This window comes from Abrus precatorius, unplaced genomic scaffold (genome assembly GCF_003935025.1).
Source record: "Abrus precatorius isolate BTA unplaced genomic scaffold, Abrus_2018 Scaffold9, whole genome shotgun sequence".
NCBI classification, from domain to species: domain Eukaryota; kingdom Viridiplantae; phylum Streptophyta; class Magnoliopsida; order Fabales; family Fabaceae; genus Abrus; species Abrus precatorius.
Window position 1 is genome coordinate 10,330,441 of NW_020874439.1, and position 19,982 is coordinate 10,350,422.

Consider the following 19,982-nt stretch of genomic DNA (forward strand, 5'->3'; position numbering starts at 1 on the left):
AAAAGCTGGGTGAGGAAAATAGTGCACCAATTACATATTATTACAAGTGTTTAACTAAAGTAATGTTTTAAATGCGTGACATTCCAAGTCCTCGGTATTAGGTTTCCTTCAAGTGTCTCTAGCTTGTACGACCCATTGTCAAGGCACGCCGCTACCCTAAAGGGTTGATAAGTCTGTAATTAGGCCATCTTTTATAGTCCATTTATTCATATTTGACATTTATTTGAATTGGGTTTTACACTAATTTAGTTGTTAATTGCGCAGTTTGATATAAAGAAGCCACGAGTAGATTTCGGGTACATTTTGGGCTTCAAAGCCTCACAGCAATAAGCACGCCTAGTGAAGCACGAGGGTGCTTCGATGATATGCACGACCGTGCTGCACCATCATGCACGGCCGTGCTTTCTTGTGTTAGCTGAACTTACCAAGTTCAAAGGAGTTTAAATTCTATAAATAGAGGGGAGAAAGCATCGTGAAGGAGAGCTTTTGTGGAGCACAGATTTACACAGAACCTTTTCTTCGAGATTTCAGATCATTTCCACCCTTCTCGTAGGATCGTTGGCACACCGTTGACGGAACTTAGAGCTTCAAGTGACCATACTTGAAGACTGAAGATTCATCTCCTATTCTAGTTTGCTTTACTGCTTCATTATGGATATGTTATTGATTGTTTTAGTTCTTTCTTTCTATATGAGTAGCTAAATCCATAACTAGGGCTATGAGAATTATCGTTTATGACTTTATGGGATTTTGATATTTGAATCTAAATATGATTTCTGTTTCATAATTAGAATTTATCTTATCGTTTCTCATTCTTAACCCTAATTAATTACATCGTCAGACGATCGTACCTCAGGTAATTAATAGATCTATAGGATAAAACGAGACGAAAGATTAGGTAGACCAAACCAATCTTCATCTTCTAATCGTTATTGAATTAATAAATTCATAGGCTCCTTAGGCTTTTTCTAAATTAATAACTTGCATGACCATTGGGGATATTAACTTAGAGAAAAAAATATTAATACTGCATGACCATTGGGTATTAATAGTATTAGTATGAATGATTAGTAATCACCAGGAAATCAAATTTAGATCTAAATAGAAAAATATCATAAAGGATTGAATGAGAACACCCATACGCCCTAGGTTCCTCTCTGATAAAGTTTAACCAAAACGTGCTTTGTGTTTCTTGCTCTTAGTTTTTACAATTAATTTTATAAATTCTAGTTTTGATTAATCTCGCATATTTGAAGCTCAAACAATTAAATTAGGAAAACTCTTAGTAGTTGATAAACAATCCTTGTGGGACGATATTTCGAGAACTTAGTAGAAAACCCTTTATTACTTCTCATTGGGTACAGTTGCCCTCTGAACAAGTTTTTGGCGCCGTTGCCGGGGATTGCTTATTCAATATTAAGAAAATCTCGAATTTAATTGATTTGAGCAACTTGTGTTTTGTTTTATTTTGTTTTGTTCATTGTTAGAATTTTCTTTTATATTTTTATAATTTTCGTATTTATTTTATTTTCATTTTTTTAAAATTACTTTTGATGTATGCTCACTAGTTCTAAGTGTTCTACAACTTATTTGTTTGATCCAGAAATTGAAAGGACAGTTCGTAGATAAAGAAAAGAAGTGAGAGAGCAAAGAATGGCAGAGGGAAGGGGATCGATCCAAGATTACATAACACCCAATGCCAGAGGCACTCCTGGAAGGATTGCAGCACCAAATGTGGAGGCCAACAATTTTGAATTGAAACTAGCACTTATAACCATGGTCTAGAACTCGATACAGTTTGGAGGCATGCCTAATGAAGACCCCAATCTACATCTGACAAAGTTTCTCCGATTGACAGATACCATAAAATACAATGGATCTCCAATGATGCTATTCGACTCCGTCTTTTCCCATTCTCGGTATCTGAAAAGGTGAATGCATGGTTTTCCTCACTCCCAGCCAACTCCATCAAAACTTGGGAGGATCTTACTCAACAATTCTTGAGAAAGTACTCTCCCCCATCAAGGTCCTCTAAGCTTATGACAGAGATATGTTTCTTCCAACAATATGAAGCAAAATCCTTATTCGAAGCATGTGAGCGATTTGGAGAGCTTTTGAGGAGATGTCCTCATCATGATTTTTTGACGTGGAGATAGGTACAAATTTTTTACAGTGGCCTATCAATCACTACTAGGGCTACAATTGATGCCGCAGCAGGAGGGTCCCTCATAAGAAAAGATCCAGATGATGCATACAAGTTGATAGATGAGATGGCATCTTCTAGCTTTGAGTGGCATACTGTTGACTCTTATGACATTAAGAGGAAAGAGATTGCCCCTGTTTACCAAGCAGAGAGCAGCAGCCCACTAATGAACCAAATGGCAGCCCTTACAAAGCAACTAGAATCTTTAATGAAGGCTCAAGACCAACCTGTAAGAGCTCTTGCAAGCCCAGAATCTAAGCAAGAGGAGGCAAATTTCATGGGCAATCACAGTTCAGGGTGGAGGAGTAATCCTCCTAACTCTTGGGGAATGGCTTTGAAAGTCAAAATTCAAGTGTTTATCGCCCTCCTCATGTGCAAAGTCAGGGAGCAAGACCTAAAGGAAAAGAAGCTCCTAGATCTCAGTCCAACTTTCAAGAACAGATGATGCAATATGTGCATTACTCTGATAAGAGGATGACAGAGCTTGAATCCAAATTGGACCAACATATTGAGAGAACTGATAAGAGGTTTGCAGAGGTCAAATCTGAAATACAAGCCAACTCCTCTAAGATTAGTGCACAATTTGAGCAAATTATGAATCTTCTGAGTCAAAAAGTGATGGGAACACTACCATCTCAACCTGAGCCTAATCCAAGGGAGCAATGCAATGCCATTACTCTAAGAAATAGGAAAAATTTGAATGGGACGCAAACACATAAGTCATGCACGCATGTGCTGAAGGAGGAGCATGCCCTTGGATCACCCTGCACGCCTATGCTGCCTGAAACAGAACGGTCGTGCTTAGAACAGCACGCCCTTGCAGACAACGAAGGCACGGCCGTGCTAGACGGAAGCAAGGTCATGCTCAATGAAGGCACGCCCATGCTGGATGATGAGCAAGGCCGTGCTTACCACCCATATGCGGAAAAGGAGACAAGGGAAGATGCACCAGTGGTGACAAAACCGAAAGTTCCATTTCCACAACGATTGATGAGTATCCAGAGAGACCCTCACTTCAATAAGTTCCTTGGGATCCTCAGAAAGCTCCACATCAATATTTCTTTTGTTGAAGCCATATCACAGATGCGAAAATATGCTAAATTTCTCAAGGAGATGCTAAGCAACAAAAAGAAATTGGAAGAATTCGAGACAGTCAGATTGAATGAGGAGTGCTCAGCAATTTTATTAAGGAAGTTGCTGCCTAAGCTTAAGGATCCAGGGAGTTTTACAATTCCATGCACTATAGGCAATTCTTATTTTGATAAAGCGCTCTGTGATTTAGGTGCTAGCATCAATCTAATGCCATTTTCTGTGTTTAAAAGGTTGGGTATGCAAGAACCAAATCCAACTTCAATCTCTCTGCAGCTTGCTGATAGTTCAATAACGTATCCTAGGGGCATAGTGGAGGATGTCCTAGTCAAGGTAGATAAGTTCATGTTTCATGCAGATTTCATTGTCCTTGACATGGAAGAGGATGACGAAGTACCCATCATACTAGGGAGGCCTTTCCTAGCCATAAGAAGAACGATAATAGATGTTCAGCAAGGGAAGCTCACACTGAGGCTAGATGATGAGGAAGTTATATTTCAAGTTTTCAATTCTTTCAAGTACCCTTTTAGCCAAGAGTCCTGTCACTTTGTGAGCACTATGAATGTTGCTTCTCCTCCTCCAATTTATGTGAAGCATGGAACCACAAGAAAAAGGCCAAGGAGGAAGCAATATAAGAAGAAGAAAAGACAAAAGCTTAAACTATCCATTAATAAGCCTTCTAATTCAAAGCTTAAATTTTCTTCTCTTTATTCTAATCCCCATCTTATGAATAATTTTTCTGATGTAATAGGTGTTAGGGAGGCAAAGCTGCTGGGGAGACAATTGCATATCAAGGGAGTCACCTATGAGACTCATACCTTCTTCTCACCATGATTTAACAGGATTGTCAGGCTTGTGACGTTAAACAAGCGCTCCCAGAAGGAAACCTGTGTCTTTTATTTTATTTAAATTTTATTTCTTTTTGTTTATTTTAATTTTTGCTATTTATATTTTATTTTTAGAATAAAGAATAAGTATATTGAGATTGCAAGAACGAAGTTGATTGTTCCCACACTTTTGAGCTCTGATTTGGAAGCACGCCCATGCTTATCACATACACGGCTGTGCATTGAGTCATAGTTGTGAGAGAAAGCTTTACATCATAAGCATGGGCGTGCTCAAGATTTCAGCATGGCTGTGCTCCCTCACCTGAAGCCGTCGCGCCAAGAATTATCACGGAACCTCTTTCCTTTTTATTCAATTGCCCTCTTTGCATGCTTTTAAGTTAATTGCTTTCAAACATTGAGGACAATGTTTCGCTTTAAGTATGGGGGAGTAGTTCCTAATTATATGATTGTTATTTGCATGTTACTGAGTAAAGTGCCTATACTATTTTTATGATAATTTAAAACTTTTTTCCTCATGGAACCCAATTTTTTCCAGATAGAAGAGCATGTTGAGTGATTATTATTGACATTATACTTTCATTTGGAAACTAATAATTAGCTGAGTTCCTTACTTTTATGCTCTACATTAAACTTTAATCCATAGATGTGAGTTTTGAGCCTTAAAGGGGATTTCTATCTTAATTTAATTAATTGTACCCTTTTCCTCATTGTTTTGTGTGATTATCTCCTTAGGTTTTGTGCTCTAGAACTTGACTTGGAACTGACTTAAGACTTCTCTTTTTAATTGCATGTTTTTAATATGATTGAGACATAATAGGATTTTTATTCTTGGCCATTAGCATGTTTGAAATACAACTAGTTGCCCACTTTGAGCTTTATTACTTTTCTTGGTTCTTTACATTAAATTTATAAAATATTTTGATGACCTTGACTTTATGAATGGAGCAATTGAGTTGTTGAATTGCTTGATAAATTCTCCTCTATATCTCTCATGTGCAAAAAGAAAGAAAGAAAGTATGAAAAAGAAAATAAAAAAAGGAAAAAAAAGGGTTATATATGATTGAAAGGAGAGAAGAGTAAAGATATTATTCACATACAAAAATATAAAAATTACTCCAAGAGCTTCATTTGTAAACTTAGGGGATGTTTATAATTTTTATAATTTATTACCCCTTTGTATATTCCCTTTCTTTCATTTATCTCACCTCAATTATTATAACCCCTTGGCCACATTATAACCTGAAAAAGACCTCATGATTTTTACTTGTATTTAATTTATTTAGTGGAGAGTCGGTTTATAGTCAAGCCTATGGTAGTACACTTCTCTTTAGGAGAACTGAGTGATGTCTTATTTTGTCCCTTAGTGAGAGAGGAAATATAAGATTCTAATTAGGAATCCTTTTGATTGCTTATGCTCAGTAATATTGCTTTTGTTGCTCTCTTTATCTTCTTTATCTTGGGTTCCTTATGTGGTATTATGTTTTAAGTTATTTTGTATTCTCTTAACTAGCACTTTGCTTGAGGAAAAGCAAACAGGTAAGTATGGAGGAGTTGATAAGTCTATAATTAGACCCTCTTTTATGACCCATTTATTCATATTTGACATTTATTTAAATTGGGTTTTACACTAATTTAGTTGTTAATTGTGCAGTTTGATATAAAGAAGGCACAAGTAGATTTTGGGTACATTTTGGGCCCAAGTGAAAGGGGTTTAAAGCCTCAAAGCAATAAGCATGCCCAGTGAAGCACGGGGGTGCATGACCGTGCTGCACCATCATGCACGGCTGTGCTTTCTTGTGTTAGCCAAACTTACCAAGTTCAAAGGAGTTTAAATTCTATAAATAGAGGGAAGAAAGCATCGTGAAGGACAGCTTTTACGGAGCACAGATTTACACAAAACCTTTTCTTCAAAATTTCAGATCATTTCCACCCTTCTCGTAGGATCGTTGGCACACCCTTGGCAAAACTTAGCGCTTCAAGTGACCATACTTGAAGACTGAAGATTCATCTCCTATTCTAGTTTGCTTTACTGCTTCATTATGGATATGTTATTGATTGTTTTAGTTCTTTCTTTCTCTATGAGTAGCTAAATCCATAGCTAGGACTATGGGAATTATTGTTTATGACTTTATGGGATTTTGATATTTGAATCTAAATATGATTTCCGTTTCATGATTAGAATTTATCTTATCGTTTCTCATTCTTAACCCTAATTAATTACATCGTCAGACGATCGTACCTCAGGTAATTAATAGATCTATAGGATAAAACGAGACAAAAGATTAGGTAGACCAAACAAATCTTCATCTTCTAATCGTTATTGAATTAACAAATTCATAGGCTCCTTAGGCTTTTTTTAAATTAATAACTTGCATGACTATTGGGGATATTAACTTAGAGAAAAGAATATTAATACTGCATGACCATTGGGTATTAATAGTATTAGTATGAATGATTAGTAATCACCAAAACATGCTTTGTGTTTCTTACTCTTAGTTTTTACAATTGATTTTATAAATTCTAGTTTTGATTAATCTCGCATATTTGAAGCTCAAACAATTAAATTAGGAAAACTCTTAGTAGTTGATAAACAATCCTTGTGGGACGATATTTTAGAAACTTAGTTGAAAACCCTTTATTACTTCTCGATGGGTACACTTGCCCTCCGAACAAGGGTCCCTCCCAATTTGTAGCTAACTTGCCCTCTTGTCGGTCCTGTCGTGCCTCCCCTGTTACTCGTCATACTAAGTCATCTACATAAAATTGTCTTGGGTTGACTTTGGAGTTGAACTTTCTTGCCATCATCACTTTACTAGCCTCAGTTACTATTGCTGCTTGACCGCGTACTTCGTTCAGTAAATCCAGGTTGACAGCTAGGGATTTGTCATTGGCCGATTCCTCAAAGTTTTGCCTCCGAAATGATGGTTCTCCAATCTCGACTGGCACTATGGCATTAGTGTCATAAGTGAGCTGAAAAGGGGTCTCTTTTGTAGTCGTTTGGGGCGTACATAGATAAGCTCATAAGATCTCGGGTAACTTCTCCGCCCACTTGCCTTTTGCCGAACCCAATTTTCTTTTGAGTTCATGTAAGATGACTTTGTTGGCAGCCTCGACCTGACCATTAGTCTGGGGATGTTCAACGGATGTGACCCTATGTTTGATGTGGAGCCCTTCCAAAAATTCATTAAATCAGCGATCCATGAACTGTAGCCCGTTATTTGTAATTAGGACATGAGGAAGACCAAAACGTGTAATGATATTTTTCCAAGTGAACTTCTGGACATTATTGGCCGTGATGGGGGCGAGTGGTTTGGCTTCAATCCACTTGGTGAAGTAATCCACAACGACAATTAAGAATTTACATTGCCCTTTTGCCAAGGGAAAAGGACCGAGAAGGTCCATTCCCCAAATAGCAAAGGGCCAAGGAGAACTAATGGGGTGAAGAGTGTTAGCGTGTTGATGTAAATGGGGACCGTGTTGTTGACAGGGGATGCATTTCTTCACAAATGTTTGGCAATCTTGGGTGAGTGTCGGCCAAAAGTATCCGGCTCTAAGTATCTTGGCGGCCATGGTACGTCCACCTGAATGGGTACCACAGATACCTTCATGAATTTCCCTCATGACATAGCTGGCTTGATCTTCATTGAGACATTTAAGTATAGGCATTGAAATTCCTCTTCTGTACAATTCGTTGCCGAGAATGAGGTACTTAGCTGCATGCATTTGTACTTTCTTAGCCGAAGCTGGATCCTTTGGTAAGTTGCTGGTGAGGTACTGAATAATTGGAGTCATCCAATTTTAAGGCATATTTTCTATGTCCATGCACTCTTGTTTGGCCATACTAGGTTGAGGGATTTCCTAATGAATCACGCTTTGTAGTTGCCTAGGTTTTCTTTGACTAGCAAGCCTATCGGCTTGTTCGTTCATGGTTCTCGGTGTGTGTCGAACATGTACTTCGTCAAATTCATCATTTATATTTTTGAATTCTTGATAATATTGAAGCATAATAGCATCCTTCACCTGATATGTTCCATTGACCTGTTCTGTCACTATCTTTGAATCGTTCCAGCAAGTGATGCGTTTTACTCCAGTTTCTTTTGCCAACCTGAGACCCACTAGTAGAGCTTCATACTCAGCTTGATTGTGGGAGGTTTTGAATCCAAACCGAATAGATTGTTCAATAGTTACGGTGCTCGGCCCTTCAAGTATAATTCCTGCTCCACTACCTAATCGATTTGATGATCCATCAACATGTAGGTTCCACATGTCGGAGCTAGTGTGTTTCTGGGCCGTGAACTTCTTGACGAAGTCTTCAAGGATTTGTGCTTTAAGAGGGCGTCGGTTTTCGAAATGGATATCAAATTGGGATAACTCAATTGTCTATGTTACCAACCGACCAGCCAACTCTAGTTTTCTCAACACTTTGGCCACTGGGCAATCTGTACGTACCACCACCCGATGGCTTTGGAAGTAATGTCTTGACCGACAAGCTGTGTGGACTAGGGCCAGCACTACTTTTTCTGTTAACTGATAGCGTGATTCGGGGCCTTGGAGTGTTTGGTTTATGAAGTATACAGGAGCCGGTTCAGGTGTTTCTTGTAGTAAGACCGAACTGATGGCATTATCTGACACAACCAAGTAAATAATCATATCTTATTTTGGCTTCAGTTTTATCAACACAGGCGGTACTGCTAACATATTTTTATATTTGACGAAGGCCGCTTCACATTCGTCAATCCAAGTAAACTTTTGGGATTTTTTAAGTAGGTTAATGAAAGGCTGAGACTTGTCTGCCATTATTGGCAAAAATCTGGCAAGGGTAGCAATATGACCTGCAAGTCTTTGGACCTCCTTAACATTCCGGGGACTGGTCATTTCGATTATGGCTTGGCACTTGTCAGGGTTTGCCTGGATTCCCCTTTTGGATAACATAAAGCCCAGAAACTTGCCACCGATGACCTCGAACGTGCACTTTTTGGGGTTAAACCGCACCCCGTGTTTCCTGGCTTCCCCGAATACCTCTTTTAAATGAGCAAGATGCTGTTCCATGGTAGTAGATTTAACCACCATGTCGTCTACATACACTTCCATGCATTTTCCCACTTGTCTCTCAAAAATTTTATTCATCAGCCTCTGATACGTTGCCCCTGCATTCTTTAGGCGGAATGGCATTACTTGAAAATAGAAATTTGCCGAGTCCATGATGAATGCCGTCTTTTCTTCATCAGGGGAGTACATTCAGATCTGATTGTACCCAAAGTAAGCATCCAAAAAACTGAGTATCCTGTGACTGGCTGCACCGTCCACCAGGGTATCAATATTTGGTAGAGGATATGCGTCCTTTGGGCATGCCTTGTTGAGGTCCGTGAAGTATGTGCACATTCGCCATTTACCATTTGCTTTTTTAACCATGACCACATTGGCCAGCCAAGTGGAATATCTGACCTCTCGGATAAAGCCGGCCTGCAGCAACTTACCAGTTTCCTCCTTCACTGCCTTCGCTCTGTCGCCATCGATCTTCCTCTTCTTTTGTGCTATTGGTTTGGCCCCCTTCTAGACCAATAAGTGATGATAGAGAAATGCAGGGTCGATGCCTGGCATGTCAGAAGTCGACCAGGCAAACAAATCAGCGTTACGTTGCAATATTTTCTCAAAGCCTTGCCTCTCTTGTACGAATAGACCGACCCCAAGATAAGTAACCTGTTCAGGCTTAGGTCTAAGCTGGAAAGGTTGCTTATTTTCGTTGGGTTCAACTCGACACCCCTCATCAACCCTAGGATCTAGCTCAATCTCCAAGGCCTTCCCAAACCGAGGGGATACAATATTGACATCTCGTCTACAGTCTTGAATTGGTTTGAGGCATAGGCTTGCAAAATAGCATTCCCTCGCTGTCTTTTGGTCAGTATGGATTGTAACAATTCGGCCCCTTTCTGACGAAAATTTCATAGCGAATTGAGGAGTAGACACAATGGCCTTCAACTTGTTAAGGGATGGTCTGCCGAGTAGTATATTGTACGAGGTATTCGCGTGTACTACCAGGTAAGTGACCTTGATACGCTTTCTCTCATGTCTGACCCAAATGAGGTGTAAAGGTTGATACATCCCCGGGTCTCTACTTGTTCCCCGGAGAAACCGACCAGGAGTTCTTGATATTCTCTGAGTTCTTCTTCTGGTATGCCCAGCTGCTTGAACGTATTCCAGTACAGGATGTCAGCCAAGCTCCCTTGATCAATTAGTGTTTTCCGGACAGTGCAATTAAGGATGTCCACACTTATGACCATGGGATCATCCTATTCTGGATCTATTCTCTAAAAGTCTTCATCCGTAAATGTAAGGATTCGGATTCCATTGCCCAATGACACATTGTTGACGGAGCGTACTTGCCTCAAATGTCTTTTTCTAGCTGAATGGGTGGGTCCTCCACCTGCGAACCTACCAGTAATGGTATTAATAACCCTCTTAGGATACTTCTCACGTTTATCGTATCATGTGGTGGGAGGTTCCCTTGATCGACTTCGTTGCCTTTCGGTTGCTTATTATGGTACCTTCTTGATGCATCGGGGTAGAGGTCTCTCCTCCTTTCGGAATGACCGGTGGGGTTTGTCTGCACAAATCCTCTAAGGTGCCTGTCCTTGATCAAATCTTCAATTTTATCTCTCAAGGCCGTGCACTCCTTTGTCGTATGGCCCCTATTGCGATGATACCGGCAAGATTTGGGCATACTCAGGATTTCTGTTGCCAAGGCCTGATTAAGTAACCTGGACCGGTTAGTGTTGAGTGTAGTGTAGGAAGGATATTTGGGCCCCTAGGCGGCCTCTCTAGCTCATTCCTTCTTTCTCTGTTTTCTTGCCGAGATTTGAAAGTTTCACTTTTATCTATATTTTTTGAATTGGACCCCTGGTCCATCTGAACTTGATTTCGGTACTCGGCCAATTCCTCCATCTGTATATACTTTGCAGCCCGACTTCTCAATTCATCCAGGTCAGCTGGTGGTTTTTTGCATATGCTGTTAACGAAAGGACCTGGCTTAAGGGTCGTTGTAAGGTGGTGCATGGCCATGACTGGTTCCAGATTGGATTGAAAGGGTCACTTTGCCGAATCGTTCCATGAACGCTCGGAGTGATTCCCCTTTTTCCTGATGAATGTAGACAAGTGCTAGAGATGTCAAGGGGTGAGGTCGACTTGTGGCAAATTGGAGGTTGAATCGTCTTGTAAGAGTTGCAAAAGAGTCGATAGATGAAGGGGGGAGTCAGGTGAGCCAACTGAGAGCTGGTCCTTGAAGCGAGGTAGGGAAAATCCTGCACCATAAGGCATCATTTTCTGTATACAGGGTGACTAGGGTCATGAAAATATCCAAGTGTTATCCTGGGTTAGACGTCCCATCATATTTTTCTAACATTAAACCTCTCCAGTTATCAGGTAACTTGGCCTCCAAGATAAGCTGAGTAAAGGGCTTCGAGTCGGGCCATCGCCCCGTTCAGTAGGGGTTCCAACTTGTAGAGTTCCCTTGGGTTTTTCTTGCAATGCCGAAGACTCTCCTTGCTCTTGAGCGGAAGGGGTAGTCTGAGAGGGTATATGGGTTTTGACTTTCCCTCTCAAGTTAGCATTCTCCCTTCTTAAGGTCGACATCTCAAGAGCGTCTTTCTCTCTGGCCTGTTGCATTTCCTTCATCTCGGCCTGGAGCTGTCTTACTACAGAAAAGAGGCTTTCATCGCCCCCCTGGCGGCCACAACTTCAGAGATCTGTTGATTGGGTGTCACACCTTCCTGTTGAAGAGAAGTTCCTCCTTGATAAATCTGCCCCTCTTGTTGGCTTCTTGTTAATACCATGATGATTGAAAAAGCAAGGCAATTCGTGCCCCACGATAGGCGCCAAAATGTTCCTGCTATAGAAACACCAATCTTCGAGTCTTTTCCTGAATAGGGTGATGTCCTTCCATTTCTTGCTGACGTTGCATGACGTGGGGAGGGTACCTGCAAAAGGCACTCCAATGCTGAAGTCAGGTCTAGGCTCTGAACAGTGAATACTATTATTTTTTATTAAAAAAGTCTCCCTACCTATACTTCTTACCTTCTTTTTATAGGAGATATTATGGGCTAATAGGCCTTGTGGGTCAGCCTTGATCCTGATAATTAATTTATTAATTATAATTAATTTATAATTAATATGCTTTGTGAGGTACTCGTCTTTTGTAGGCCAAGTAGGTATTCGGTTTCCTCTTTCTGTAAGTAAGACCGAGTAATGTCCTATCCGATACACAATGCTTGTTTGATTTATGTAGTGATTAGTTATATTGTATTCATTAAGCAATTAGAATTGCCTTAATATATAATTTATAAATAATTTACTCACCTTTTCTTTGTTTTGTGTTTATTAACTACGTACTGGATACAAAGTGAGTGTTGGGGGTATACTCATTGACCTTGAGTAGAACATTACTTTTAAGGTGGGAGCTGAAGATTGGAGCTCTAACTAAACAATTATAATTATGGGTTATGTCATATTGACAATTACTACTATGAATAACCCTAATATTGCCTTTATATTCATGTAAGATGCAGTGAGAGTTAAGATTCCTTTTCCTATGTACTACGCAGCATCTTATTTGAGCCTCCATGATGATTCCCCTTCTAATGGGTCAGAGGATTAATGGAGAGGGGTCAGATAGGGTATGCAAAAATGTGTGTGTGTGCGCACTCCCTTTCTATGTGGAGAAAAGCCCAAATATGTTTGCTTATTGTGTCTCACTAAAATTAATAAAGAGGGGTCAAATAGGGTATGAGAAAAGAGTGTGTGTGTGCTCCCTTCCTATGTGGAGAAAAGCTCAAATATGTTGGCCCGTATGAAAAAAAGAGAGGCTCCTAACATGAAAACATTGAGAGAAAAAAGAGAAAGAGAATCATATGTTATTTTCACACATCACTAGAGCATTATTTTTCAGATTGCAACTGCAATTTCGTTCATAGTGGATTGGGCTGATTTTTTGACATGTTTGTAATAAGTGAATTTTTATTTTGTCTAGTTGGATCGTTGTAAAAATGTCTAGAAAGAGAGAAATAGATATCTCAATTTCATGTTCTGCAATTGGGTTTTTTCATCTTCTTGTTTCTTATTTGTAAGCATTAGTGCTTTGTTTGTTTGAGTTGTTCATAAGCACGGTTTGTGTACTCATTGGAGTCCTTCTTACACCTTTTATTGATCATAATGAATTATTTATTTGGTTTGGATGACCCGTGATTTTTAACCCTTGAAGAGTTTTTCCACATTGCTATTTTATAGTTCTGTTTTTGCTCTATTTTTGTTGCTACTCCTCACCGATTCTTGCAAGTTTAGGAGAATCTCTTTTGCTGCTTATTGTTCTCTTATTGTGTTTGTGTTATTATATTAACATTCCCTCGTCAATAATCACTCTCCAATCTTTTCTTTTAAAAGTATTTTCACATATCAACTGCTCTGTTAAATAACAAGAATAGAGAATAATTCCAAATAAATAGTTTCGAAAGTTTATTTTAAAGAGAAGTTTAACGCTAACCATTCTCTAAATTTCTTATTAAAAATTAATTTCTATTAATCATTATTCAAATTTATTTTTTATAAGCTCCTTCCTAGTGTAATGTTTCTACAATATCATTTATGTAAATAAGATTATCAAATTATTTAATATATTTATATAACTTATACACCAACTACGATTAGAGTTGGATTATAATAGATTTATATTTACTTTCTATATTTATGACTAATTTCATATAAATTTTAGTAATTAATAATTTTTTTAATATTTTATTTTTAAAAAGAGAAAATTATTTTTGAGAAGAAAATCATACAAGCTTTGAGTCATTTGTATTTAAATTTTATTGATTTCTTAATCTCACTTGCTAAATAACATTTTTAATTTCAATACAATATAAATACAGTTTTTTATTTTAAATAAAAATACTAATTAAAATAATAATAAAGGTAAATTATATGTTATTATTATTTAATATTTTTAATAATAAAAATAGTATTCATTTTTTTATATAGGTTAAATGTTAGTCTATATAATTATTTTTATTTTTTATGCATATCTCTTCTTATATGTATTTTTCAATTTTTTATATTATATCATTAATCATATCTTTTCTTTTCTTTTTTTCTTTAATTTTCTTTCTGTCTCTTTTTTTCGCCTATTTGATACCTTACTTTAGAGTGTGAAACAATTATTTTGCTATTGCTTTTAAGTTTTGTTCGGTAAAAATGAAATATAAAAAGTTAGAAATATTCACTGTTTTTTATTTTTTACATCGTGTAAAAAAAAAGGAGAGAAATTTTTTTATATCTCATTAAAATACTTCTTAGATCCATTTATAACTTCATATTTTTAATAGGGGCGGTGATTTATTTAATATTTGTTTTTATTTTTCTCTTATTAAATATTTTAAATTTTTTTCTTTTTCACATTATTTTCCCTTTTACTAATTTATAACGACATAGAATTCTAAGCTTCTTTGAGTGAAAAAATTTGGCTTATAGTGATTTAGGAAAAAGAAAATAAAAAGAGAAAACAATAAATTATAAATTTAATTCAAATAAAAAATATTTAAAATAAATAATTTTTATAGTTCACTTTATATTATATATATGCGGGGCGGTGATGCCGCGTTAAGTTTATAATTGTGCAGCACTCAATCTTATTTGTTTCCAAGAATTTTTGGTTGTCAGAAAAATATTTGAACGTTGAAATAAGATATTTTGTGCCGTTTTTTATTTTGTGAGGTTAGTGAAATTTGGGGCCTTAAAAAGTTGCAGATCGCAGTGGTATAGTGGTGGGGCAATAGTGAAGTTGAGCCACTTGTTGTGGACACGGAATCCGTTTACATTGTGGCCTAAAAGGTCTTTGACTCGCTTTTTATATAATGACTATTACTTTACCAAATCAAGATAATGACTAAAAACACGAAGCTGACGGTTGGGCAATGGCTCTCATTTGATTCTGTAACTTTTCTATACAACTCGATTTCTATCGCTGACAATTATAAAAAAAAAGGGTTAAACTAAACATTTAAATGGAAATGATGCTCAATAAAGAAGAATAAAGATTTGAGTATAGTTTTATCTTTATATATTCATGAGATTTTAACTTTTTAAAAGAATATCTTTAATCATATATATATATATATATATATATATATATATTCACATAAATATGCACTTATCTGAGGAGTAAATATTGGTTAACTTATTCTACTTAATAATTTTTTAAAAATATTAAATTATATAATATAATTATTGAATTATATAATATTACTTGTATAATCATTTGTGATAGATTATATAATTTTATATAAATATTTTAAATAAGTTATTTTTAAAAAAAATATTTAATTTTATTTAAAAATTATTATTCATTTCTTTTTTTTTTGTGAACTTTGATAAAACATAGTATATTCTTACTCTTCATATATATTTTTATGACATATTTTTTCCTTTTCTCCAAAACTCCAACAAAAATACCATATTTTAGTGAGTTTTTTTATGACTTTTCTCTTTTTGCTCCTCCTCAAAATCTTCATCCTCTTTTTTTTTTTTTTTTTTCCTTTTTTCTTCCTTATTTTTGTTCTCCTTTTTCCCTTTACACTTCCAAAACTCATTTTCTCCTCCTATGTGTAACATCCTCATTTTTTAGATGGTGTTAGTGATGAATTATTAATTGATTCTAGAAAATGTTGGAAGGTATTATGGAGGATTTTAAGTGTTTAATAAAATTCTGATGCAAGAGAATCTCGCTCAAGCGAGACATGTCTCGCTCAGGCGAGATTGACACCCAGAACCATCCCTTTTTGGAGCACTCTCGCTCAAGTAAGAATAAATTAGGTCGCCTCAACCGTCACGGCGCTCAAGCGAGATGGAGCTCACTCAGACGAGGAGTCGCAAAAAAATATGGAACTCTCGGACACCCTCTCTTACTCAAGCGAGAAGGGCTTCGCTCAAGCGAGAATATCAGAAAATGCATAAGGAGCCATTGTCTGCATAGCTCACCCAGGCAAAATGTGTCTTGCCTAGGTGAGGTACTCTTCGCTTAGCCAAGGTGCTCCTCACTCAAGCGATAGCATGCGAACTGAGGGTTATTTAAGGAATTTCTATAGTGATATATTTCATTTCACTTAATTCTCATTTTGATTTCTCTTATTTTCTCTGGATTCCCACTCTCTTTTCTTCGAAAAATCTCCTCCAAACTCTAATTGTTAGTCGAATCCAAGCTTGGACGCCTAATCTAAGTAATCCCAAGGAGTACTTTCGTTTTAAAGGATCATATTCATCAAACTCTTTCAAGATCTTTAAATCGAGGTAAGAAGAGTTCAATTCCATCATTAGAATGTAGCAATATTTGTACTCTTGAAACTCCAGTAGTGTTTACTTCTATTGTGAAATTATATATATTAAGATGAAAATTTTAAGTGTTAGGATAGGTTAATGATGTATATTTCTCTGACCTTAGGAGGTTTAATATTCATATAGTTTTGCTTTACAAGAATGTGAATAAATTGATTGTTAAGATAACCTATTCGGTTCTCCCAATAAGAATTTTATTGATTGTTTGATTGATTGTATGTGTGTAAGTATATGAATGATTAGTATTGTGTTTAATTAGTTTTCTCTCATTTAGAACTATGACTGGTAAAGGTAGATTGTAACATCCTTCTCTCATTTATCTATTTCTTTTCATAAAATATGGACATGCCATAAATTATTATATTTAAAACAGTTAAAAAGATAACTAAAGTACAGAAAATATTTCTATATACTTAAACTTTAATTTGAAGAAAAAGTAAAAATTTAAACTTCATTTATTCATTTCAATATTTTCAAAAATCAATTTTAAAACCATCTAAACTATCATATCAATAATATTTCTCAACAAATTTATCAAAATGCTTTAACTCCAAATTAAAACTTTTGTTAATACAATTAAATAAAGTTAATAATTTTAAAAAGAAAATATTCACAAATATCTTTACAATTTTTCTTCAGAGTAATTCCTTTCCTATCTTTCCTTGTAGATATGACTCTAGAACAAACATACCTTCTTTACCTGAAAAATAGTTGTAAGGGTGAGCATCCCTTGCCCACTAAATCTTAAATTATAACATAAAAGAAACACTGCATATAGTATTTTCAAAATCTACATATAATAAATTAAATACATTTCATGTCGAACCAATTCAGTTATCATTTGACTAATGTATGTCTATTTCTTATTATATAATACTATATCTTAATTATTCAATTCATTCTACTATGTCATAATAACTTCAATATATTACTAAAATTTCTATTCAAGATTTATACATTCTCTACTTCTTCTAGCATACACATTCAGTATAGTTTCTAATATTCATGATAAATAATTAAGCCATTCACATCAATTTCCTCCAGACTTAACTTATCAATTAAACATTCAATCACAAGACATAAAAACATATCACTTTCCACTTTATAACTTCGTGCCACATTACTTCATACTTAATCAGATATCATCATCTAATCCATAAATTTCGTGCCACATTATCCATTTCTCATCTGAATAGTTTATCAATTCAATGGTACTTTAGGTGCCCTTGGGCCCCTAAATCGCTGTCAACGTACTCTTTAATTACGAAGGACTTACGCAGCATAAATAGTTGTTGGTGAGCCAAACCACACACGAATAAGTGTACATTCACGGCCTTCTAAACAAAGATATAGTTAGGAGTTCAATCAAGAAATGAGTGTGAGGCCTGTAAATGCTTCTCAGTTTTAATTGTATACACATCAGTGAACTGCATTTACCACTCTCATTTTCCTCATATTTTCACAATCAACTCCAGATCCTATACCCCAGTGTATCCCTGAACTATCCATACCATATCTCAACCATGGCACATCACATTATACTGTTCTAATACATATGTAGCAACTACACTAATCAATGTATTACAAAATATAAGTCATAATCTCACTTGTCGATGTACTACAACTCAAATATCATAATCGCATCAATATGTGTATTTGTAACACATGTATTAGTATTCCATTTTCAGTCCATCATACATATCCATCATGTTCCATATCACAGAGTTTCTAGAAATCAACTTGATACACTTCCATTCACTGTTATCCTTTTCATTCCTTTTTCTCATTATTAAATCCCTTAAATTCCCTTATTTTAGTATCTCAACTTAAACCATACCACATCATCATACAACTCAACATATTTACCAAGTTATATTGTTTCATTACACATTTATTATACAATAACACATTAATATCAATTTCACACAATCAACATATTCATAATATTTCAACAAAACATTAATAAAGCAGTAACACTTTATCACAAAATGCGTCGAGAGTCAGACATCCGCGGACTCAGTCCAAATCGTGCACTCTCACAATGCTTAACTACTTATCATATTTTCTCAGTTCCAATAAGGTCTTCTAACCTAGAGTTCAGCATTCTCTATCTTTCATCATTTAACTCATATATTTCCAAAAATATACTTGTACCATATGTTTTCACAAAAATCTCAGAGATTATTATCGAAATAGGTTACTCAGATTCTGATGGGTTATTACATATAGAAAATACAAAAGATCGAGAATGCTACCCTTACTTGGAAATGAGTCCAAACACTAAGTTCTTCGTGAGCTCTAAGAGAAAACTCCACGTTTCACCCGGTCAAACTTCCCAAGAACTATAGTTCTTTCTAAAGTCACCAAATATTAGTATCAAAAGGAAAAAGAACGGAGAAATAGAAACTAGATTTGAGAGTTGAGCTCCAGAAACTTACTCAGATGAGAACAGAACAGATGTTTGAGCTCCAACCCAACAAAGATTCAGAAGTATTGAGGGTTTTCTCTAAGATGAGAAAGGGAGAGAACAGAGAGATATCAAAGGAAAAGAAGTGGTTTTGGTGAGAAATGAAATTTCTCAATGTAGAAGTCCTTAAATACTTCTCAAACTTGTGCGATCTCGCTTGAGCGAACGGGCTCTCGCTTGAGCGAGCTCTTCCTTGCTTAAGCGAACTTATCAGACAACGATTTTTTTGATATCCTCGCTTGAGCGAGAGGTATTCTTGCCTGAGCGAGGATCGGTCCAGAGAGTTCCAGATTTCTCTGCGGCACCTTGCCTTAGCGAGTTCTATCTCGCTTGGGTGAGATACTCTTCACCTGGGTGAGCTCTCCTTCTTGTCTGAGTGAGAGGATAGTTGAGGCAATTCTATCCCTTCTCGCTTAAGCAAGGCTTACCTTGCTTGAGCGAGATTGCTCCAGAACGCCCAATCCTAAAATATCTGTATCGCTTGAGCGAGGAGTCCTCCACCAAATTTCTTCCAGAAATCCTTTATATTCTCTTCTAAGTGCAATCTAATACCACTTAATATTGAACAAAAACCTAATTTACCAAAAAATGAAAAGAGGGTGTTACATAGATCGGTGGAAGTTTTGAACAAATTCTTAAACCGCATGACCCAACTACTAGAAGCTATAGTACAAAACCAAAATGCAGAGTCGGCTAAATATTGAGGATTTTCATCGTTTACTAAACACAATCCCCTGGATTTGAAAGAAAGTTTGACCCTGAAGGAGCTTAGAAGTGGATAGCTGACATTGAGAAGATTTTTAACACGATGGGCTGTCACGAGGAACATAAAGTAGTATATGCTACTTATATGTTGGGTGGAGAAGCGGAAGACTGGCGGAGGTCTGTAAAATAGACCTTGCCACAAGCGAATGGATACGTTCTTTAGGAGGCATTTAAGATGAGATTCATGGGGAATTATTTTTCCAAAGACATAAAGAAGCAAAAGGCTAGGGAATTC

The 19,982-nt window shown here is 36.4% G+C and overlaps 2 protein-coding genes and 1 non-coding gene across 3 annotated transcripts; 1 reads left to right on the plus strand and 2 right to left on the minus strand.

Annotated features, from left to right (window-relative positions):
• Nucleotides 1-2,033: 2,033 nt before the first annotated feature.
• On the minus strand, nt 2,034-2,140 carry LOC113851783. Its single transcript, XR_003502347.1, has one exon. It is a non-coding gene; the product is annotated as a small nucleolar RNA R71 (small nucleolar RNA).
• A 681-nt stretch (nt 2,141-2,821) lies between these two features.
• On the plus strand, nt 2,822-7,105 carry LOC113850776. Its single transcript, XM_027481319.1, has 2 exons — nt 2,822-3,765; nt 7,006-7,105. Exons 1-2 carry the CDS (start codon nt 2,822-2,824, stop codon nt 7,103-7,105), a joined length of 1,044 nt encoding a protein of 347 aa, XP_027337120.1.
• Nucleotides 7,106-9,378: 2,273 nt separating this feature from the next.
• Nucleotides 9,379-10,421, minus strand: LOC113850777. Its single transcript, XM_027481320.1, has 3 exons — nt 10,189-10,421; nt 9,841-10,135; nt 9,379-9,693 (listed from the first exon to the last, which is right to left on the minus strand). The coding sequence occupies exons 1-3, from the start codon at nt 10,419-10,421 to the stop codon at nt 9,379-9,381; spliced, it is 843 nt and encodes a 280-aa protein (XP_027337121.1).
• Nucleotides 10,422-19,982: the final 9,561 nt, after the last annotated feature.